We start from the raw sequence: 24,096 nt of genomic DNA on the forward strand, positions 1-24,096 counted from the left end.
TTCTTGAGAATAAATTAAAAGGAGATTTTTTGGTAATTCTTTGGTAATTCTTTGGTAATTCTTTGAAAGATTTTAGAAATGTTTTTGGGAAAGAAATATTTTAAGTGCCTGTCCAATTCTGAACTCCACATCCAACAGGGTAGGAGGCCCTAAACCCACGTAATAACATCTAATTAGAGTAAACGGGTTGAAAAGAAAAATAGCTGTGCTAAAGAAAATCAATGCTGACGAAATAATGTAACGTTTTATGACCGTGGCATAATCAAAAATCGATGCAACAATTCACTTTCCAGAATCGCATCCATTAACAAATTAAAAGATGGAATCGTAAACTGCAGTCCTGGTCAGCTCGTCCCAACCATGAATTATCATCAAATGTCCAAGGCAGATTTATGGCCTAGAGTAGAGACCACAAAATATTTCCAATAAATATCCTTCAAGTAAATGAACCATATGCTGACACTTGAAGGAGCTGTCGAAGGCTCCTTCTAGTAAGAAAACTAAAAACTTTTGGCTGCCATGTCGGGAAATTATAAATTAAGGGGTAACAATAGGGTTTGCTTTGGAAAACAAAACAAGAAAAAAAAGGGAGGGGGGGACATTTTCTTACTCACTTAAGCCCCATATATTCTTTGTATACGCGTTGTGAGACTGTAGATTGGCTATTTTCACTTTAGGGGGATATCAAAAAGCAGATGCATGGATTACCCTCATCCCCCCAACAAATCAACCCTGGGTGCCAGATCTGTGCATGAGAAAGAAGGATGAGTGGGTGTCTGGCACAGAAAGGCCCTCTGTGCCCAACTAGAACTCCAAACGCTAGTCAGATTAAGCCTAATTTATACAGTAGTGGTGTCTGCCAAAAATAACTCATCTCATAGATCTGTTCTTTTTGGCAAGCCAACGCGTGCGATGGAGCATAAATCAAGCTTTACTGCTTCATGACAGTTAAGCAGTCTCAATCTGGTGATCATATTCTCACAATTCTCTGGAATCAATGTCTCCACTGTAAATTAATCTGCAAACATGGCTGCAGTTCCTTATTCATGTCCAGTCCAAATTCCTCAGAGCCCCCATGCAAACAATGCATCATCCTTGAGTGCACAATTAAGGCAATTGTGCACACCAGGATCATGCATTAACCACTTTTAACCTGGCGTCCCTATTTCATGTAGGTGTTCAAAAGTCTTCAAGGATTTTCAAGACTTTTTGAAATAGACGATCTACATGCTCACAGCTTGTCACATCACGAAGGGTTGTGAGCTTGTACTAGTAGATCAACATCTTAAGTAAAAGTACTTATTATGCAGAATGTGCCATTTCAAGTTTTCAAATGTATAAAAATCTTTTGAAAATAGCTGATCTACAAGCTCACAATGATTGTGTGCTTGTAGATCTGCTATTTTCAGCTGAAATGTATATGGGCTGAAGTGGTTAATGTAGGTTTTGTACAAATAATCAAAATCTACAAAGTAACTAGTAACTCAAGTTTTCAAATAAATGTAGCGGAGTAAAAGTACAATATTTGGATCCGAAATGTAGTGGAGTAGAAGTATTGGAAAATTGGAAATACTCAAGTAAAGTTCAAATACCTCAAAATTGTACTTAAGTACAGTACTTAAGTAAATGTACTTAGTTACTTTCCACCACTGATCTTAAGACAGCATATAAAACAGGGTTTAAGCGGTTCTCAGCTATTCTGAGAAATCCTTCACCATGCTAGCAAAGTGGCGGAAACAGGTTCGAAGGAAGGATGGATTCTTTAAAGGCATGCATGTAGCCTATGCAAAACTTTGAAGAGCTTCAATGAATTTCAGTTAGAAATGGTTCTGTTGGATCCCAAGCCCATGTACCCTCACAGTGAACACTATGCAGACTGGCTTTCATTTCTTTGTACCTTTAAATCCCACAGTTCCACCCAGCTGATGGCTGCTAAAAGGTTATGATATGAGCGCAGGGGGGGAGCAGTTAGGGCTTAATTGTTTTTCTCAGGGACACTGCGACACCTAGACTAGGGCCGGAGGGGGAAACCGGCAGTGGTGTAACTAAGTACATTTACTCAAGTACTGTACTTAAGTACAATTTTTATTGTATTGCAATTTTATGAATATTTGCATCTTAGCTGGATAAATCCTTTAACCTCAGTGTTTAAATATTCTGTGTGTGTATGCATCTATGTACTGCATGTATGTGCATATTTTATGCGTTATGTAGTGTTTATTTTTTAACCAACTCTGAGTGATCCTCAAACCATGTTTTTTGCTATGCTTGTTTTTATTCTGGGTGATGTGTGTTTAAGTGACCCACCCATTCAAACCGGGAAAGCATCTGTGTCATTTTAGATTGTAGATATATGTACTGTATAGCAACATACGTTTTTCAGAAAACTCTTTAACTCTTTGGGAACAGTGGTTTAGAACAGTGGTTCTCAAAAATAGTAGATATACAAGCTCACGGCACGTCACTTCGTGCGGGGATCCCTGGCACAAAACATTTTCAGGTGGGGGTCCGCGGCTAAACATGTATATCAATTTGGGGGTCCATGGCACGAAAACGTTTGAGAACTGCTGCTTTATCGAAGGCATTTGAAGAATTGGCCAGTGGTGGAACTCAAAATGTACTTGAGTGAAAGTATAAAAGTATTGGTATCAAGTAGAAAGTAGGCCTACTCATTATGCAGTTTTCAAATGTATAAAATGTATACAAATATTTTGAAAATAGCAGATACAAGCACAAGTCACAATGCGTCACGACGCATTGTGAGCTTGTAGATCAGCTATTTTCAAATATATATCGGGCGGAAGTGGTTAATGAATGTTTTGTAATAATAATCAAAATCTACAAAGTAACTAGTAACTCAAGTTTTCAAATAATTGTAGTGGAGTAAAAGTATAATATTTGCCTCTGAGAAGTAAGTGTAGTGTAGAAGTAAAAGTACAGAAATTTGGAAATACTCCAGTAAAGTAAAACATATTTCAGAATTGTACTTAAATAAAGTAATTGAGTAAACGTACTTTACTTTACACCACTGGAATTAGCTTAGCCTCAGGTCTTAATGGGTTAAATACTATGTATCAATCCTAAGGTTCTCCAGAAGGACATTTTGAGTGACACTCTCCAAGCGTGTGAACAAAGAGGCAATACGGTGCGACAGGGGACGATGACGAGATGCCACCTACTGTTTCTGTAGGTGCAGATTCCAACACTGTCACACAAATGGCTGGCAATCCCAATTTAGCATTGAGCCAGGGAGGGAGGGTGGGTGGTGGGGCTTTCACCTCCGATCCACCAATCACAAAGAGACACTTGTGCACCAACTGGACCACTTGCAAGTGACACCCAGCCTGAGGTAGAGAGGAACAGATGAATTGTCCTGATCATGTCATCATTAGCACCAGGGAAGCTCTCGGTTTGGAACACTTGTGTCACTTCAAGTGATATGTTTTTGTGATAAAAAATATATATATAAAACTTTTTTGTTAAAAAGTTGAAGCGCTATATTCCAAAAGTAATCATTGTTATAGTGTTCAGCAACAAGGGTCTCTCCAGCTCTCCAGCCCTTTAGTAAGCAGAAAATAGATTTTCAGGTTGGGATACCATTATTATCCAATCAGGAGCGAGAACCCCACAAAGCTTATTTGTATGTGTGTGCTCTTTTTAGTTCCAATTTCAATTTATATCCTAAACCTGTATAAGTTTGGTCTCCTGAAGGGATAAATCAAATTCAATTACATTTTATTATAATACCAAATCACAACAAGTTGTCTCAAGACACTTACATTTGGTATCCCGAACTGAAAAGTTATTTTCTGTTTACTAAAGAGAGACAAGGGAGCCCCTGTTATCAAACACTCTATATAGCAATGATTGCTATTGGAATATAGAGGTAGTTAACGCTTATTTTAACAAATAATATCGCTTACACCCAATTGGATAATAACGCAGTAAAAACTCCCATTACACATCAACAAAATGACACCCAACGTGTAAAAAACAAAGTACAAACTTTATTATTCTCTCTTTACAAAAGGCACGAGCCTCTTTATCCCCCCAAAGAGTTTTGCTCCTTAAAATAAAAAAATAAAACACAAAAACAAATTAGCTTCTTGATGACAGCGTGCACATGACGCTCAGAACAACAACAAAAAAATGAGAGGGGGGTAAAAAGGATTTAAAAAAAGAGAAACAACAGAAAAAAAAGGATTAAGGGGGGATGGGGGGGATTAGGGAACACAGAACAAGAACAGCTGACGACACAAGGAGAGGAAAGAATAATAAGAAAAAGGAGCTGACATAACAAGATGTAAGAGGGACTGACAATGGGAGAGGGGGGGGGATACACAGCTGTGCGGTTTTATCTCACAATTCAAGAGCTTCAGCCAAGGAGGAGGACCTCCCGTTATTGTACAGTAAAGCCTTATTTATACGTCGTTGTACGACGGCGGTGCTCGCCGGAAATAGACGATCTGGGCAGATCGGCTATTTCCGGCAAGCGGCGCAGACGCACGACAGGGTATAAATTAAGCATAAGTGCTTTGTGATCTTCATCCCCGTTATAATGATGACCCCCCGCAACCTGCCCCTCCCAAGTCTGACAATCTGATATGTGTCCACTTTTAAACATGTCCCGCGCGCTGGGCTGAGAACAGAACGGACATGGACCTAGAACAGTGCTTGGCTTCAATGGAGGAAAAGTTCTGATACTGGTACTCAAGAGGATATAGACACCGTTCTACACAAAAGCAAAAAAGAAAGGACCAAGAGAAAAACCAAGCACGCAAACATTTAGGTTCTTTTCATTGACAAGGAACCTCCCCACCCCTGCTGTCCTGGGAAAATAAGTAATTTAGATACTGGGGGGGGGGGGGGGGGAGTCTCTCAAGATTCCATTTGTCAGACGAGTCACCCTGTTTCGTTTAGGTGACATCCAGGTCTTTAAAGGGTAAATCCAGCAAACATGTCATGATGGATAAGTGTTGTGTTCCATTGAACACAGTATCTGTCCAGCAGTTCAGGTTCCATCTATGCAAACAGGACAACAAGCGCAAATTACAACATTGACAAAGTCATAAGAAAAAGAAGGGGGAAAAAGTATACCTTTGTTTGGCAGTGTCGTGCCAAAACTAGCATCCCAAAAAGAACCGGTTGATTGCTGAGAAGTAATTAATCATGAAGAAGGAAAAAACAAAAACAACAGATGGACAATTTCTCTGGAATGTCTACATTTCGTTGTGGAATTTCCATCCACAAGAACTAGTGTTCGAGAGCTCGTGTGAACTGGGAAAACTGGGGGCGCCGGAAACAGCTCATCTACAAGCTCATCAGAGCTTGTATCTGCTATTTTCGGCACGTCTGTTTAGGCGCATGTCTTTATGCACGTGTTTTGTCAATAAAGATGACACACAATCAATCAAATGCATCTGTCAAAACCTGGGTGGTCGAATCAAGGAGTTGTCACATGTGTGAGAGCTGATTTGATTTAGACAACTGTTTAGACACACACACACACACACACACACACACACACACACACACACACACACACATATCCATGCAAGGATGCCTTTAGACTGCCATATAAAGTCCATTTCAAGGTGGTCGTAGCATATATTTTAGATGCTTTGACAAGTTGTTTCCATTTTTGTATGAGATGACAGTAGCTATACAAATGATATATGTCGCAGTTCTACTGTAAATAATCGTATGTGCTTTACAAAGTCTGTTGTGACAGCCTGTAGTTATACCTCCCACCCCCCAAAAGGGGGGGAGGGGGTCAAATGTTATTTAAATGAAAAAAATAAAATGAAATGAAAGTAGATGGTGAGGGCATTTATTGATGAGTGAACGATCTGTCCATTGTTGAGGCTCTCTGGCAAAATGAATCAAATATACCTCAAGAGAACACATTTTTAGCCTGGGTCGGTTGAGAGGGGTTTCAAATGCCCATCAATAAGGCCTAGAATCAAGTGTTCAGGTACTATGCATCTCCCAGACCCCAGGGCTGAGTTAAGGCGGGCCTCACAGTGCCTTCCCGCACCGACAGGCTGTTAATAAGGCAAGCCGCTGCCTCTCTAGATTTGTCTTCATATTTGTGTGACCAATTTTGCACCATTTCAGCGAGGGGACACATTTAGAAAAGAAAATGCAGAAACATGTAAATTGCATGCTGTTCTATTGCAATACTTGTTGCAGGACAAAAAGCGCACAAGAGGACACATACGTACTTAACCCATTGATACCTGGAACGCTTCTGTGTCACTTTAGATGCCTTTGGCTATTCAAAAATAGCAGATATACAAGCTCATAGCGCGGCACCGAGTGCCGCGCTATGAGCTTGTAGATCTGCTATTTTTGAAAAATCGAGGAAAACAATTTTTTTTTTTTTTTTCAAAAAATTGTTAGGATTTAGAAGACATTTCTAGAATCTTCTCAGGTCTTAATGGGTTAAGGAAATGCATAGAGTGTGTGCGTGCACGGTGGGGACAAACCAGTCACCCCCACCATGCAACACTCAATTTCGTTGGGCATTCCGAGATGTTCTTCAATTTAGAAGCATATTTAAATGTATGCTTCGATTAACTACTTTAACCCTGGCGTTCCTATTTTGGCCATGTCATTATAGGTATTTTCAAATCTTTAAAAAAATGTCATTCATTTTCAAATATTTCCGCCAAAAATTCAAAGATGTTTTTAAATAGCCCCTCTACAAGCTCACAAAGCGTTGCATCGCAAAGCATTGTGAGCTTGTAGAGCGGCTATTTTCGCGATATATCTTTGAAATAGGGCTTAAGTGGTAACTTAGCAGTATCAGGAACAAGAGACTACATTATTACAAGGGCTGAATAAAGCTAGCCCTTTTCGATTATGCAAACAAATGATTGGGCGTCAGTCTGACCCTATCGGGTCGTGTGAGCATTGGGCACACATGCCGAGTTACGCGTGTCAGTGTCAAGGTTTAGAGCGGCACCGGGGCAGACTGCCAGAGTCTGGAGGCACCGCTTAAGCCCTGCCGATATGAAACGTAAGGAACAGAAGGACGAAAACATACACTCCCCATCTCCCCGGCGGGAATCACTCAGGAATACCCATAGAGTAGCTTATTCAACAAGCCAGGCGCTATACTATCAAGGGGGTGGGACAAGAAATGAAGCAGCGATTATAGATTTTCTGTCAGGCCACAAACAAGAGGGGGCAGCATGCCAAACACATCAGCGGGAATACTGGGAACCCAGCCCAGTAAAAAAAAAAGGTAAAGAAAGAGCAAGAGGAGAAAGAGAAGGAGGGGCGGGGGGTGGATAAGTGCACTCTCGATTCTCTACATAGCAAGCTTGGCTTCAGCAGCACCAGTCATCCATGAAAACGGCTTTTAAAATTCCTGTCAGTGTGGCGCTTTTTGTGTTTCAGTACAATCACTTATAACTTGCAGTCTGGGAGAGCCCCCCAGAGGAACGTAAGTAACATAAAACATAAAAGTAGACTTCATACTCGATTAAAGTAATAGAAAACAAACATTTCCTTTCGTTTAGAAGCCAAAAAGTAGGAACCGAGTGGAACTCAAACGGAGACTCAAAGTCTCGCATGCTCACGGTGCCTCTCCAAAGAGTTCAGACGGTGGTATGGAGGGGGACCAATGTGAAGTTCACTGGGGTGTGGGGCAGTAGAAGAGGCCGGGCCGGGCTGCGCCGGGCCGCTCTTCATCCAGGTTTTCCCTCCTGTTCCGTGAGTGTCCGCCACGTAGCGTTGAAGGAGAGCTGCCCCGCTTGTTGATGAGAGAAACGACGCAAGCTTCATCCAACGCTGCAGCACCCGGAACGGGAAGGATCTGAGTTCAACGTTTTAAGAATCAGTCAGTCTAGTCAAACAACTTCTTGTAGACGAGTGAGCAGCGGACAGGGAAAGCCGAAAAGAGAGAGAGAGACTGTGTGTATTAGTGACTGAAGTGTAAACCTATTCGGGCTGTTGACCACGGTACGATGAAAGATTGTGTAAAAGAAACTAAACTAACAATGTCCATAATGACAAAGGGCTGTGGGTTTGTATGCCTCCCATGGCCCTGCCTGCTTGGGCCTTGTGTTTATGTAGGTGTGTGCAGGGAGATGTGATGGGGGAAAGGGGAAGAGCTCAGGGCAGCTGGGACCCATCTAGTTCGTCACTGTCTGATCCGGCCGTGTCAGGGAGGACACGCCCCGGGGTAACGATCACCGCCCGCCGCTGCTCCTCCTCGGCCACGCCCACCTTGCCCTGGTTGCCCTCGATGTGTTGGATTGCCTGGACAAATGAAGGGAAGCAAATGACAGATGTTTGTGACATGATCAAAGACGGCGCCCTCTTGTGTTCAGAGACGATGACCGCTGTACTGCTCTGGCTTTCAGAAAAAGATGACATAAGATGTTCGGTCAACTTGCGCCGATAAATTCCCATTGATATTGTTGCTGTAAGGCAGAAACCCTATATCTCCATAATTTAACTTTTTATGTTTTTTTGTTTTTGTTAGTTCTTTTCCCTACTTCGTCGAGCAACTGTTTTGTGCAAAATGTTGTGAACTTGTAGATCAGCTATTTGCGAAAGATTTTGAAAGTGAAAGCGTTTTTTTCTTGTATAAGTTCCTGTTGTTGGTTTTGTGTATTGTTGTTGTTTTTCTTTTACTTGTATCTTATTTCTTGTAAGTCTTGTAAGACTCTTGTCCTTTGGGGGAAAAAACTAACAAACTTGTAATGTAACTCTTTTCTTGATGGGGCTATATATGAGGCAATGCAATTATGTTTTTGATATGTATGCAAGAAATGTTTCTGTCAAAATCCGATAAACAAATGATAAATGATAAAAAAAGAAAAAAAAAGAAAGTGGAAGCAGTTAAGTCCCTGTATGGTTTATAAATATTCAACCAATGAAAAGTATTAATAAGAGTGTATAACTAAATAACAAGACATGACTCAGTCATGTATACCAGCATGCAGAACGGACGCTACGCAGCGTGTATGCAGAGGTGTAAAGTAACTAAGTACATTTACTCAAGTACTTTACTTAAATTTTGTCCTATATATTACTCTGTGTCACGGGGCGATTTGAACCGACGGCAGGCGTGTATAGTAGCCTCAGAGGCGAGAGGCGTGTCTAGTACCATAGCTTGCGAGGACGACACCGCCCGTTCAGAGTATGGGAAAGTATCCCCATTGGCTTAAAGGACAGCCAATGATCGAAAACATGTTGAGAATATGTCGAGAAATGACTAGTGCTGAGTCTCTTTGTAGACCCGCATTGCATGCTGGTAATAACTCAATTAGATCCATTGGAACACAGGCTCTTTTTTCCATTTCCAGAAAAGTAACGGTTTTGGACACCCTGCTAAGGCCGGTGTTACAGTAGACGTTACGGGACATGCCACTGAGCAGTTCTTACCTGAACGATGGTGTCCAGGTTGTGTCTGGATGTGGACACTGTGTTGATGACCGAGGCTGGACCCATGGTTACCACGGTGACGTGATGAGGCTGGGGGGTTTGGGCCGGCGCGGGGACGATGACCGTGGCGTGGTGGGTAGGGGCAGGGGGGGTGGCAGGGGCCACAACCTGGAGGAGGGGTATACAGACAGAGCACAGATGGGTCATGCTCATGCTCAGTGTTGCCAGATTCTGTGAGAGAAACAAGCAACCAGGTCTAGGAAAACCAGCCCAAAAGAAGCGACTATGGGCCACATGAGCACTTTAACATATACATCAGCTATTTGAAAATAGCAGATCTACAAGCTCACAACGCGTCGCGATGCGACGCTTGTAGATCGGCTATTTTCAAATAAAATCTTGCGGGGAAATTATGATAAGCAGATCTGGCAACCCTGCTCATGCTCTTCCACTGAAGGAGGACAGACACATTTTTCTGTCAACACATCCATGTGATTGTTGGGAGCTCTGGCGCCCTCTAGTAACAGACAATAAGAACTGCAAAAGATATATTTGTACACACAGATCCTTATATATGTAGGATTTGGTATATCCGTTTGGCCTATGTATCGGCCATGATCCTGATCTTTTGGATGACATTCGGAAACAGCGATTGTGAAGTCGGTGTGTCTTGACTTTTGAAAAAAGAAATCCTACAGTTTCAAAAGTTTTCTAAAATGTTTGAAGATTTTTGAATAGGGTTTAAGTGGTTATATAAAAGAAAGTTCCGTTCTTGTGTATATTTTATATCTACTTGTTTGCTTGTTCATTGTATAATTTAACTGAAATGTTCTTTTCATATATTGAAATCTATATAATTTAATAATCTATATTAATTATCTATCAAAAGTTTTTTTTTTTTTTTTTTTTCGCCAATAAGTTCAATACTCTCAAATACAACATTTTATCAAAGGTTTTCAAATTTAATTTAAGATGTTTTTAATTGTAATTTATTTTAATCAAAATATCAGTCAAAACATCTGTAATCGGTGGTCTAGGTCTAGGACTCTTCATTGGACCTACAGACCTGGCAGCAGTGGGGCTCTGTTCATTAGCCACTGTAAGCCTGACACTGTGGGCAGGCCAATTGATTTGGCATCACGTTCAGTAAGACGCCTGCTGAAATGGGATTCACTGGCTGTCAGGCTGCAAGACAGGCGGGAGTGTAAAGAGATCTGGAAGCTGCTTATTGACTAAACCATAAAAGTGTCTTTGGCTGTTTAGAGCTTAAAACCTGGACATGGAGGAGATCCTCTGAAAAAAAGAACATGACTGTGTGCCAATGCGGCAGCTATCCAACTATGCCTGTCTAGAGATGTGCTTGTAAAAACAAGCCACACTTTTGTACGACACAAAGGGGAAAAACGCACAAAGAAAATTCCACACACACACCTGAGCATACATAGGACACAGTGTGCATCACTAGGTGTGTTTATATGTTTAATAATGGTTAAAGCTATAATTATTTTTTTTGCCAACGATCAATGTAAATGCTTGGTCAGTTTACGAGTATGGTGGTATAAGAATAAACCAATTATAAGACATCTACATTTCTCCCCAATTATTTTACTTGGTCAAGCTTTTGAAAATGAAGATTCTAGATTAGTATTAGGGGAGTGGGGTTCTTTTGCAGTCTTTAATTAACCTATATCGTAAACTGAATGGACTGAAACTGGATCCAATACTTACTATTCACAGTAAGTATTGTATGAATATAAACACAGTCAGTGTTTAAAAGTGTTTAATGAAATATGTAATACGGTTTCATGATCTGCTCTAGTCCAAGAAGTGCGCGCACATCCATAAATAATTTTGACGGCTGCTGGATAAAACAAGTACAAGTAGAATAAAAAAGAAAAGTGCCCGCACACCATCTTAAAAGTTCCCTAAATAACTCTAGTCAGAGTTACATCAGCTACATCAAGCTGATGTTTGTACCTGACACAGACCTCTGCAGGTCAAAACGTTGTAATTGGAAATGAATAGTGAGTTATTTAGGGAGCTTTTAAGACAGTACTTTTCTTTTCATTCACTATTTGTTCTACCTGCAGCTGCATTGATCACAGTTTAGTACCTGGCACATCTACAGTACACAAAGCAGGCGTTTGATGCATTTTCAGAGAAACTCTGAAATTCAACTGAAGGTACAATCCTCCCCAACATCTACACTTGACAGACACTTCATGAGCTATCTGTGGGTTTTGGCTGACTTATATATTTTTCGCATCAACCAAGTTACAGCTACAGATACATATTTTTAGAACTTTTACCCGTCTAGGATAAACCTTTTTCCATCAATGTGCGTGACATACTTCTGCATTGAATTAGTAGCATAATACAATCTTTCTCTCCATTGCCAGTAGTGCTAAGAAGCCAACATTCTGTCACCTCCAATTCTGTCTGCGATTACTTATTTTGTATTCAGTATGGCGAGGGCGAAACAAAATGCAAAAAAAAGTTTTATATTTGTGCAGTCATCAGACAACATAAATAGAACACTATGTTAATTACAAGACCTGTACTGTGTTACATGCTATAATGAAACACAAAATATAATACAGAGGAAAAATACACCAATAAGTCATCACAGACAGAATCGAATGCGACAGAAAATTGGCTTCTTAACATTGCTGGCAATCAGATGGTCTCACGCAGCCAGACGATCAGAGATCTCTGCCTAGTGATACGTCTGGTGACATCTAAATTCAACCACAAAATGTTAAAAAATAAAAATAAAAAAACTGCATTACAGAAGCAATGCAAAGTTCTTTAGGGCGTCCTTCACATTGAAACGGTGATATGATTTGTTGTGGACGCAGATTTTTCTTGATGTTCTTGCCGCTGTTGTAGCCCATCATTGAATTTAGATTTCCCCAGTCATAACAGTATAGTGGAGATCTTTGATCGTCTGCCAGACTAGCAATCGAGAGGAAAAATATATATGTATGTATATATATATGATTATAAGGCATGACGGAGGTATGCATGTCTGCCGTGTGTTTGGGAAAAAGGCTGAATCTTTTTAACCCTTTAAGACTGGGGAACGCATCTGTGTCATTTTTAGATTTCTTTGGCTATTCCAAAAATAGCAGATATACAAGCTCATAGCATGGCACCGTGCTACAGTATGAGCTTGTAAATCTGCTATTTTTGAAAGATTGTGAAAATGTGTGCAAATCTTTGAATATATATATATATTCTTAAAGCGAACATTTGTCTCAATTGTCTCATTTGTCTCAAACCTCAAATATTGACTTCTGGGAATTCTACAAATGTCTTCTAAATCCTAACAGTTTTCTGAAGAAATAAAACGCATGTTGCTATAACATCAGTGGTCAAACTTTTTCATGCCAAGGACCACCCAAATGAAATGTATTTGCCTGCGACCCCCATCTGAAAATATTTTGTTCCAGGGACCCCCAGAAGCAATTTTTCAAAATGTTATTTTTTTTCCCCAAAAAAAATAACAGATCTACAAGCTCATAGCGAGTGCCGCGCTATGAGCTCGTAGATCTGCTATTTTTGAATAGCAGATCAAGAAATTAGATTAAGAAATCTAAAAACAGATGCGTTCCCGGTCTTAATGGGTTAAAAGGCCCTAATAGCAGGGTTCATGCAGGTATCAGAGGGGGTTTTTCCCTCCCCCCGGTCTGACCTGTGGGCTGCGGGCCGGGGCGAGGAGGTCTCTCTCCAGCTGCTGCTCATGCAGATGGACGAGGCTCTGCGTCTGAGCCTGCTGATCCTGGGCCTGCTGGGCGATCATCACCTCCAGCTTCTCTGGGTACAGCTGGTCGTCCAGTGAACGCATCTGGTGAGGTATACGTTACCCAGCAGGAGACAGAGCTCAGTGTTTTTAGAACCTCGGTCCTCGCCCAGGTTTTTTTTTTGTGTGTGTGTGTGTGTGTGTGTGCAATCGGTGATACGCGCTTCGATTGAAAAAAACGCGAGAAAACCCTGCACACTTGGACTGTCTATTATCATGCCATGTCGATGCTGTCGGGCAGAAACCTTGTATTTCCATAATTCAATTCTTTTTATGTTTTTTTCCCCGTAAATTGATACTTCAGTGGTTCTCAACCAGTGGTCCGGGGACTACCGGTGGTCCTTGAGGGGGTTCCAGGTGGTCCACAGCTAAATGATGGAGAGTTGGTAACCAAATGGACCCTTACAGATCTTTAACTCTTGAGAGCGTAAAATGAAACGCTCTCAAGAGTTAAATTATTGTTAAACATCTGCATCACTTAATTAAAGAATTGTTATTATGGTCAATGTTTGCCTGTTATCTCTCCTAATGGTACCAACATCAATACAGCATGGAACTGTGGACAAAATCTTTATCCAATGATAAAATCAATATGAGAGTCTGAGAGTCTAAATCTCATCAAACGGTGGACCATGGCTCAAATACCGAATAAGTAATGGACCTTGATATGAAAAGGGTTGAAAACCACTGCCCTACTTCATCATAATAGAGTGTAGCACAAAAGCAGTGAAAATAGCAGTGGAAACACAGGCTCACGAAGCGTTGCGTTGCTATTTTCATTATTTACTTTTTTACCAGGTTGCCAAACCTGGTCTATATCTACACTCGCTAGTCGTGACTTTTTCCTCATTGGCTGGTCCATTAGCCAATGAGGGCTCAATGTCCTCTTAGAATATGGGATCTAAAGATGACCCGCAATACTGTGTTTGGCCACCGTATGTAATGTATCTCTATGAACTGTGGCGCTGTTCCTCATTTGGCCTTTCAACGTTGCCATGTTTAGTGAGAGAAATAAGCAACCTGGTATAATATTTTTTTTAATATCTTGTTTAAATAATAAAAAGGAATGTTCTTTGGACATACAAGGTTTCCACCCAACAGCAACAATGTATTAACGAGCACGGAAATGAAAAGGAATGCTTTGTGTGTGTCCCCAACCTGCTCTTCTAGCATCATCCTGACCGAACGCTCTTTCTCCAACTGCTGCCTCAACTCGACCATCTCCCGCCGCAGGTCGTCCGTCTTCTCCTCCTCGAGGATGTCCGGCGAGCCGATGCCTTCGTCCTTCTCCTCCGCACGCCTCCTCTTTGGAGAGGAGCCACTGAACTCCTGGAGGGAGTACAGGGAGAGACGGACAGAAGGAGGAACAGACTTTATTGCGTGGGCCAAGTCAATTTGGACGGCTAACCAGTGGTGGAAAGTAACAAGGTACATTTACTCAAGTGCTGTGCTTAAGTACAATTTTGAGGTGCTTTTACTTTCCTGGACACAAGTATTTACAATTACAATTTTACAATTACAATTATTTGAAAACATTGGTTATTAGTTACTTTTCGGATATAAATGATTACATTATAAAACATACAGTAACCACATTAGCCCTATTTTATACCTCGGCTATTTGAAAATAGCAGACGCAACGCGTCGCATTGCGACGCGTTGTGAGCTTGTAGATCTGCTATTTTCAAACATTTCAGTACTTTTACTTTTGGTACTTTAAGTAAATTTTGATACCAATACTTTTGTACTTTTACTCAAGTACATTTTTTATTCCTGACTTTTACTTGTAACAGAGTACTTCTACATTGCAGTATTGATCCTTTTACTTAAGTAAAACATTTGAGTACTTTTTCCACCTCTGCGGCTAACTGACGGACACTTCCTCTGGCGGTTTGTTGAGAGACGCATTGAAATGGAGGTTACTCAAGAGACTGTCGGTCACATTTTGTGACCGAGGCAGGAAAAACCTCAACAACTTCCTGTCCTCTCTTGCTCCCATGATCTCCTGCTGCTGTCTGTTACCTGGATGAAGCGTTTGAGTTGATTGTTCTGCTGCAGTAGTCGTGTTTTCTCCTGTTCCAGCGTGAAGATGTACTCCGCCGTCTGCTGCAGGATGGCAGCCTGAAGTGAAAAGGAGACGAGGGTTACGATCACTGTGACGACAACTCCCAACACGCCGCGCACACCCGAGGCGCCGCTTCACCTTCTCCACACGCACAACACACTAGAAAAACAAACGTCTGTACTAGGCCTGTCCGCCCCGAATAAGGGTTTCTATAGTCGACTCTGATTGGCCAAATGTTGCCTATAGTCGGCTAATAGTCGACTAATGCAATGATTCGACTAAGATTGACTGTCGAATCAGTCTGATTTGACAGTCTCAGTCGAATCATGCAAAAAATATGTTATGCCATAGAGGAACATTCCATTTGGGCAGTAGGGGTGCTTAATGTCTGATTTAACATATTATACTTATGTGGTTTCTCCTTGTGTGATATATATCCTATTTTTGGCAAACTATTAGTTAATTAATATAACAAATTAGGCCAATCTCTCAGTCGACTAATGCATTTTTTATTTTATTTTCATGATTCGACTAAGAGAACGGCAGTCGAATCAGACTCCCCTTGATCGATTAGTCGACTATTCGAATAATCGAGGTCAGGCCTAGTCTGTGTACAGACAGACAGAAGGGGTGGTAGAAAACGACTCCTATTCAAAGGGTCACCAGTGACGCACCTTGCTGAGCTTCTCTCCGTCGCTGTGAGGGATGAGGGTCTTGAGCGACAGGAAGCCGGAGTTGATGCTCTGCATGCGTCGCCGCTCATTGCTGTTGGCAATCTCACGCCGAATCCGTCTCTCCTGGTCTCGGGCTGTTTCTGGAGTCAGGGGAATGTTGGCCAGGCTGGAGATGGAGGGGGGGGGTGAAGCCAGGAGTCAAGCATGTGGCTAAAAATGCACCGAGGTGGCTTAAAATGTCAACATTGAACAGGATATTTTTCAAAACGTAACCTTGCTTACAACTTAATTTATTACTTTAGACACATTGACATCAATTAAAGGGACAAGAAATAATGTGATAAATATTATGCCACTCCCACTTGGATGGAAATAATTCACGGTCATTGGAAATAATTCAAGGCCAAGTTCAACTTTATTGTTGTATGTATTATTAAGCTATAACGACATATTTTCTCTAATTCTCTCAGCCTTAAGCGACACATTCACAAAGGAATTGTTCCAAAAAACATTGCCATGGTACATGTTACATGGTAACATTACATCCATAGAAGTGTGAGTGAAACTTTTGAAATAGCAGGCATTCTCTTGACTTAACAAAACAAAAGCTAAACAAGCAGCCGGTCACAAACAGCAGGCCTGGTCACACTCAAGCTGCAGAACTGAACTGGGGCTGTTCTCAGTTCTCACCATCGTGGACTTTCTCTTTCCAGGACTAACAATTTGAGAAGAACAATCTGGTGACCTTCCTAACATCCTCAGTATCAATCTCAACTTCAATGGAACTTTTCTAGCCAGGTTCTTATCTATACTGACTCAGCTGTCTCAATGCAAATATTTGTGCAGAGAGACATGAGAGTAGGACTCCGCCGCTTGTGTGCATGTTTCCCACGTTGCAGTAGCCCATTGGTTCTCAAAGTGGGGTACGGGGACCCCCAGGGGTCCTGGGGGGGGGGGGGGGGGGGCTTGTATATCTGTCAGCAGATATACGTCACTTCATGCCGTGCTATGAGCTTGTAGATCTGCTATTTTTGAAATAAAAAAATTAGAAAATGTGTGCAAATCTTTGTTTCTGGAGGTTCCTGGCACCTCCAGGAACATATTTTTGAGATGGGGGGTCCGCAGCCAAATACATATTATTTTGGGGGTCCTTGACATGAAAAGGTTCGAGAACCACTGCAGTAGCCCATACAAACAAATCCATAACCAAAACATTGCTAACAGGCCACATCAGAAAGAGGTGATCATCGGGTAAGTGATATTTTCTGGTCAAAACAAAGTTTTTTGTTAAAAGGTTAAAGCACTGTTCTGATAGTATTCATTGCTATATGGAGTGTTTGTTCAATAACCCATCTCTCTGGATCTTTGATAAACAGAACATCATTTTTCAACCAACCAGGAGTGAGTACCCATTTATCAGCTTAAAATGTATATTGTTCCAGTTCCAATTTTGTCTGCTCATTGTCTCCGCCAGGCCGAAAGGCATTCCGTCATTCTGTCTGTGGACAGCTAATCTCCGGCACCGTTGGCTTGCTCGCAGTGAAACTGTGCACACACACTCCCTGGATGCCACAGCAGAACCTCTGCCCCAAATTTTTCACATGGGCCTTTTTTAGCGCCACCAGGAGGCCGATTTGTGCAAAACATATTTTTTGACAGTACTCCTACAGATTTTGTACAAAAATCCCGCAAATCGGTACACAGTATCTCTATAGTTATTAAACGAAACGGGTCTTTCAGATTTCATATTCCATCCTGATTGGCTAAAAATGGCTTCCAAAGTTTGTAGGAGTGCTCCGTTTTGAACAAAATGCCTCAAATCATAAACACAGCATGCAATTTCCTTGAAAATGTGCACGCATATTTCCACTATGCCGAGGAAGAAATGCCACTTGAAAATTTTCAAATCAGCATCATGGTGGTGCTATAACAGGCCGATTCGTGTTTTTACCTATAACTGCACCGATCTGTGTAAAACTTTGTAAGCGCACTCCCTAGAGGTCAAGGAAAAACCTTTGACCTGCATTTTTCACATCTGCCTTTTATAGCACCACCAGGAGGCCGACTTATATTTTTAAAAAAAATTATTATTAAAAATGTTTTATAAAAGAAATTATATTACTCCCCCGATTTTATCCAAATTTCACGCAAATCGGTACACATGATCTCTATAGTCATGTGATCAAGACGGATGTGTTTGATTTTTCATATTCCATCCTGATTGACTAAGATTGACATCTAAAGTTTGCAGTAGTGGCTTGTTTTGAACAAAACGCAGCGTCCGATTGCGGTCAAACTGCACGCACATTCACACACTATGTTGAGGAGCAAATGTCACCCTTTTCACATTGGCCTATTATAGCGCCACCAGGAGGCCACAATAACCTACCTGACCTGGCGGAGACCTGTGCTCCGAGGAGCACTTTTTCTAGTTTCTTTGTGTTATCACTTCCAATTTCACTTGGTTATTCTGTATGAGTTCTCTCCTGATTGAATAAAATTGGTATGGTATCCCGACCTGAAAATGCATTGTTTATTAAAGAGCTGGAGAGACAGGCAGACCCCCTGTTACTGATCAAACACTTGATGATTACTATCAGAATATATAGTTATTTAACACTTATTTGCCAGACCCAGGGGGTCAGGCCTACATGAGGCTTTGTCGGCCCCCTTTTGCTATCATTTTCGTCCATATATGGACGAAAACGTTTTCTTACATGTCCCTCTTTTTGATTGGCCAAGCTTAGCGTGACGTAGTTTAGAAACCATTCAGATTTCCGGCCATTCAGATTTCAACCACTAGGGGTCTGGCAGTACCAGGTCCCCTGGTTCCCTTGTTTTAACAAAGGGATATCACTAACCCTACCTTTAACCGCTCATCATATCTGAATCAGCTAATATTGACCTTCAAAGTGCAGTAATAATCACTATATTGTATTTCATAATATTTATGTTTGAATGTGAAGCTGAAAATGATTGAAGGCAGCATATTCAATCAGTGTGTTGTGGGGATGCTTTCAAACTGGTCTACTTGTAGGACAAATAAAAGCTAACAAGTTGGAAAAATATTAAATACAAATTAATTTGATCACTTTACTTGAAATATGTGCTGTGCATCAGTAGGCCTTATAAATCAGGTAATAAGAGTGCAGCGTTGTTTTTTTCACCCAGAATCAGTTACTGGTGTAAGGTAAACCTTACTTGAAACTTTTATTGCAATATCGGTATCGATCATGCATTGATGCAATTAATCAGCAATCAGATATCGGCCAAAATGTCTATATCGTGCATCTCTAAAGTGTGTGCACTGTGCATGACAACAGTTTTTCCTTTATGTTGTTGATATTGGAGCATGACCCAAGACAACATGTTTTCTGAGAACAGATGATAAGTTTAATCTTATTTATATCTTTCAACCTAGGGCATGGCCCCAAAATGTCCACATAAATAGCAGATGGGCTATAATGACCACATGGACATAGGTGAGGGCTAAATTAAGATATTGGGTTGCTGTTTGATTTAACAAGGCTGCCACTAATGATCAACTTAGACCAGTGTATATCAACCCTGGCAAACGTCCCAATTTTGGGCCGGGGCTACTGCTGAGGTGTGCCGCGCCGTTTGAAGAAGGTTTGAAAAAATATAATTTTGAAAAAAAAAAAATGGAAAAAAAAACTTTTTTTTTTTTTTTTTAAACAATAATAATAATCAGGCATGCAAACAGCCCCGAGGTGAAAAGGGTGACAACATGCTGTTTTTTTCGGGTCAGGTGTCACACTATTGCCCTATTTGGATTAAAAACGGCTAGTGGAAGCTGAAAAGCTACAAGTTTGCATGTCTGAATAATGCAAAAACAGAAATATTTGTTTGCATTTGCTTTTTTTCTATATATATATATATACCGTATATCTAGGTGTGCCCTGGGATTTTTTGGCTATGCCAGGTGTGCCTTGGCACAAAAAAGGTTGATAGACACTGACTTAGACTATCTTGATTTAGGGTGCGTTCGGAAATACAGCACTGAGCGCACTGGCCAATACAAACTAATAGGCGAGTGTGCTCCGGTGCGCAATTTCCGAACGCACTTAGTAAAGACAAAATAAATTAAAACGTTTTAAAGCCCATTTAGATTATAACATAATAAAGTTATATGATACACTACACAGTGGTGGAAAAAGTACTCACATTTCTTACTTACAGTAAGTAATAGTATCAATACTGCATATAGGGCTGACATCAGATGGGTAATGTATGTTTTGTAATAATAATAAAAATCTACAAAGTAACTAGTTACTAATGTTTTAAAATAATTGTAGTAGTGTAGAGTAAAAGTACAATATTTGCCTCTGAGATGTAGTGGAGTAGAAGTAAAAGTACAGAAAATTGGAAATACTCCAGTAAAGTGAAAACCTCAAAATTGTACTTAAATACAGTACTTGAGTAAATGTACTTAGCTACTTTACACCACTGGTGATACAGAAATTGATATAGTCTACATATGGACTATGTCCACGCAGGTAGAGAGGTGTGTGACACTTTATTTTATAAAGCAGTACGGTGACTCGCCCGTTTATAATATTTCGAATTAAATTGAAATATAAATGAGGGGGGGGGGGGGACTTGAGCACAGTAATTTTAGATATCTTATTATGGGGGCTGGTGGTGCAGACGTTGCTGTAGTGAGGACTACATTTCCCAGAAGCCACTCCATCACCTCCAGGCAGCAACAGATTCCTCCGCCTCCCCCTCGAAAAAAAAAGGTTGCAGACGCATTGACGGGCCTTCCACGACATACACACCCCCTTATTAATAACAGTATATTAATGCATCTGGCGATGGCGAAACATCCGATGGAAAGCACAAAAACACAGTTAATGTTTTTTTTAAACGGTTCCAACCATTCCTACACATTACTACAGAAGCCAACAACAAACAATCGCAAAAAAACACTTATGCTCTCCTCCGCCATTACAACAATGCGACTTCGCTTCAGTGTTGCCATGTCGGCTTTTATAAGCGACTTTGGGCTTGTTTTTCTGTAAAGTTGCGTGTTAATATTGGTGGTTGCAGGTTTGTTAGGCTTGTTTCTTAAGTGTAGTTGCTTATTTAGGCTTGTTTCCATTTTTTTTTATTTAAATCTTGAGGTTCTCAAACATTTTCATAAATGTTATGTGCCAGGGAGCATTTGTGTTATTAGAATGTTTCAACATTTTATTGCATGAGTCTTTGAAAGTAGCTGATCTACAAGCTCACAACTCTTGAGCTTGTAGACATAATAGACATAATAAGTTTAAAAGTGCTCATGTGTTCTATAGGCTTATTTTCTTAGACCTGGTTGCTTATTTCTGTCACAAAACCTGGCAACACTGCTTCCCCCTCTGCCTGTCTGTGTCCATGCGGCAGCATGGCACAGAATAAAAGACGCAGTGGAAATGACCCAATAACGCGCCGAAATGACGAACAAACACCAGTAAAAATTGCAACCCCCCGTCGAGTGTCGTCGATTTTTGACACCGAACGCGCATTTCCCTTCAAAGTAAACGAAGCCACCGTGCTGTAAAACACAGGAGAGCAACGCCACAGCACAGACCCCCCTCTCATCACTTTTAAGCACAAGCCACATAACAAGCATGGCCGCACTGCCCACAATAACTTCTACTACCAACACCAGCCAAACCCCCTGCGGTGTTATTATGCTAAATTAAACATGATTCACAGCGTTCTGCTTAACGCATTAAATGCCACCTTTTCCTATTCTTATGCAAATGACGAGTGCGTGTGCGAAACACCACGGGGTTTAATAATAATGAATAAATCCACTAGGGATGCCTCTCTCTCCCCCTCTCTCTCGCAGCAGAGTTGCAGCAGCGTGGTGTGCTGTGTATGGATGGAACCACGTGGTTAATGTTTGTTCGCTTTAAAAATGGATCGATTTCGCAGTGAAATGTGACAAAGTTTAGATGGTGATCATGTAACCCAGCGCCGCTGATTATTGTTGTTGTACACGACCACACACACTCACTCGCTCACTCTATCTCTCCCTCTCTCTCTCTCTGAGAGAGCGAGAGTGTGTGATCGTGTACAACAATAACAGATCAGATCAAGCATGTTGCCTCACCGCCGCCTGCGCGTCCTCACAAACACACACCAACGCGATCCAGTGGATCCGATTATCAGATCATTATTATTATGGAGAGAAGTGGATACACACCTACAAAGGCCACCGATCACTTCTTTCTCCGTTTTCCTAAAATGTTGCAAGGAGGGCACCTTCTGAGCTGGTACCATGAAATACTCCATGGTTTTGCCTCTGATCCAGTTTTTTTTTGGTCCCCAGGTTCTTGTGGTGGAATAAAAATAAATTAAAAAAATTTATACAATCCCTTGATCCCTTGGGTACGTATTGATTCCTCACGACAGAAGCATGTAAATCCTAGTGTGTAATTAATGTGTAGTAGTAGCTGCTGGCTGCTGAGAGTTGTAATGTTACTCGACTTCCAGCTGATGGGGTTCCCTCGTTGTGTGTGGCGCTCTACCTATCCTCCCCTCTCTCTCTCTCTCTCTCTCTCTCTCTCTCTCTCTCTCTCTCTCTCTCTCTCTCTCTCTCTCTCTCTCTCTCTCTCTCCCTCCCTCCCTTCCTCACTCTCTCCCTCGCCCCCCTCCCTCTGTGTGTGTGTGTGTGTGTGTGTGTGTGTGTGTGTGTGTGTGTGTGTGTGTGTGTGTGTGTGTGTGTGTGTGTGTGTGTGTGTGTGTGTGTGTGTGTGTGTGTGTGTGTGTACGTGCATGAGTGTGTGTATTTGCAGCTGATCGGGTGGCTTTTCAAGGCGGGAAACAGCTGGTAGGAATCACACAGCACCACCACCAAAAAGCCTCCCTCCTTCCGCCGTGCAGCCATGGACCGACTGCATGTAAACAAAGGACTATTTAACCTCAACGCATAACGGGTTAATAACGCTATATTAGCTGTGTATAATTACAATTGCAAATAAATAACGTGGAGGCTATTGCTAAATGCTTTTTGGTGCATGGAGACATTTAATTAAATTGTATCTATTTTTTTGGGGGGGCTTTTCCATAAAGCTTTAGTGATCTTGGTGAATGCTGTTGTACAACAGTGGGAGTGAATGGGGCGTAAAAAGGATTGTCGCTTGGCAAAAATAACAGATCTACAAGCAGTGGTGTAAAGTAACCCAGTACATTTACTCAAGTACTGTACGTAAGTAAAATTTGGAGGTACTGTCTGGAGTATTTCCAATTTTCAGTATTTTTCTAATACACAACTCAGAGGCAACTGTACTTTTACTCCACTACAATTATTTGAAAACTTTAGTTACTTGTTGTAGATTTAGATTATTATTACAAAACATACAGTAACCACTTCAGCCCTATATACATTTTGGCCATTTGAAAATAGCCGATCTACAAGCTCACAATGCGTCATGATGCAAGGCATTGTGAGCTTGTAGATCTGCTATTTTCAAAACATTTTTTCAAAAGAAGCTTGTGAAATGGGACATTCTGCATAATGAGTATACTTTGTACTTTTCGATGCCAATACTTTTGTACTTTTACTTGTAACCGAGTATTTCTACATTGCAGTATTGATACTTTTACCTAAGTCAAAATGTGAGTACTTTTTCCACCACTGCTCGTTAGCTTGTAAATCTGTTATTTTTGGCAAACGACACCGTTATGTAGGCTACTGTACTACTACTGGGGGCACTAATGTAATGAGGCTTGTAGGGGCGTTTGCTCGCCTCCGCCGTGGCGATACAACCGAGAGAGAAACAAGGGAGATCAGCTGACGTATTGGCAGGCTTCTACTAAACAGCGACAACCCAACCCAGTGAGTTGGGTTGGTTATGAGGAGAGGACAGCACAAAACAGCTGAACACGTTCACCATTTTGGGTGTAATAAATGAAAGAGTAGCAGCAGTAGCAGTGTTGCCAGGTTGTGTGAAAGAAATAAGCAACCAGGTCTATGAAAACAAGCCCAAAAGAAGCGAGCCCTTCGCCCTTTATACTTAATGTACAGCTATTTGAAAATAGCCGATCTACAAGCTCACGTGATGCGACGCGTTGTGAGCTTGTAGATCTGCTTCTTTTTTTTTTAATCTTGAAGAAATGTGAAATATTTTAAAAACATTTTTTAACAA

At 41.2% G+C, this 24,096-nt stretch overlaps 1 protein-coding gene and 1 long non-coding RNA gene across 3 annotated transcripts; both read right to left on the reverse strand.

Annotated features, from left to right (window-relative positions):
- Window positions 1-3,987: 3,987 nt before the first annotated feature.
- Window positions 3,988-6,229, reverse strand: LOC308099168. The gene is made up of 2 exons (XR_013934360.1): window positions 5,522-6,229; window positions 3,988-5,487 (listed from the first exon to the last, which is right to left on the reverse strand). It is a non-coding gene; the product is annotated as an uncharacterized lncRNA (long non-coding RNA).
- Window positions 6,230-6,447: 218 nt separating this feature from the next.
- On the reverse strand, window positions 6,448-22,475 carry tfap4 (transcription factor AP-4 (activating enhancer binding protein 4)). 2 transcript variants are annotated; one of them, XM_080448075.1, is made up of 7 exons: window positions 22,152-22,475; window positions 15,941-16,106; window positions 15,224-15,322; window positions 14,360-14,530; window positions 13,094-13,246; window positions 9,400-9,567; window positions 6,448-8,268 (listed from the first exon to the last, which is right to left on the reverse strand). In XM_080448075.1, the coding sequence occupies exons 1-7, from the start codon at window positions 22,238-22,240 to the stop codon at window positions 8,122-8,124; spliced, it is 993 nt and encodes a 330-aa protein (XP_080304201.1). In that variant the 5' UTR covers window positions 22,241-22,475; the 3' UTR covers window positions 6,448-8,121. The 2 variants fall into 2 exon arrangements, with proteins under 2 accessions (XP_080304201.1, XP_080304202.1); XM_080448076.1 differs by lacking the exon at window positions 13,094-13,246.
- Between the last annotated feature and the right edge of the window lie 1,621 nt (window positions 22,476-24,096).

The sequence above is a fragment of the Gymnoscopelus braueri genome (genome assembly GCF_963280865.1).
Source record: "Gymnoscopelus braueri genome assembly, chromosome: 13".
In the NCBI taxonomy this organism is placed as follows: Eukaryota; Metazoa; Chordata; class Actinopteri; order Myctophiformes; family Myctophidae; genus Gymnoscopelus; species Gymnoscopelus braueri.

Coding starts and splice junctions, on each gene's coding strand:
- tfap4 (XM_080448075.1), bottom strand. CDS start 22,240: ATGGAGTATTTCATGGTACCAGCTCAGAAGGTGCCCTCCTTGCAACAT. Junction 13,247..14,359: donor GGATGATGCTAGAAGAGCAG/GTTGGGGACACA, acceptor ATACCTCACCAG/ATGCGTTCACTGGACGACCA. Junction 9,568..13,093: donor CCCCGGCCCGCAGCCCACAG/GTCAGACCGGGG, acceptor CCCCTCCTCCAG/GTTGTGGCCCCTGCCACCCC.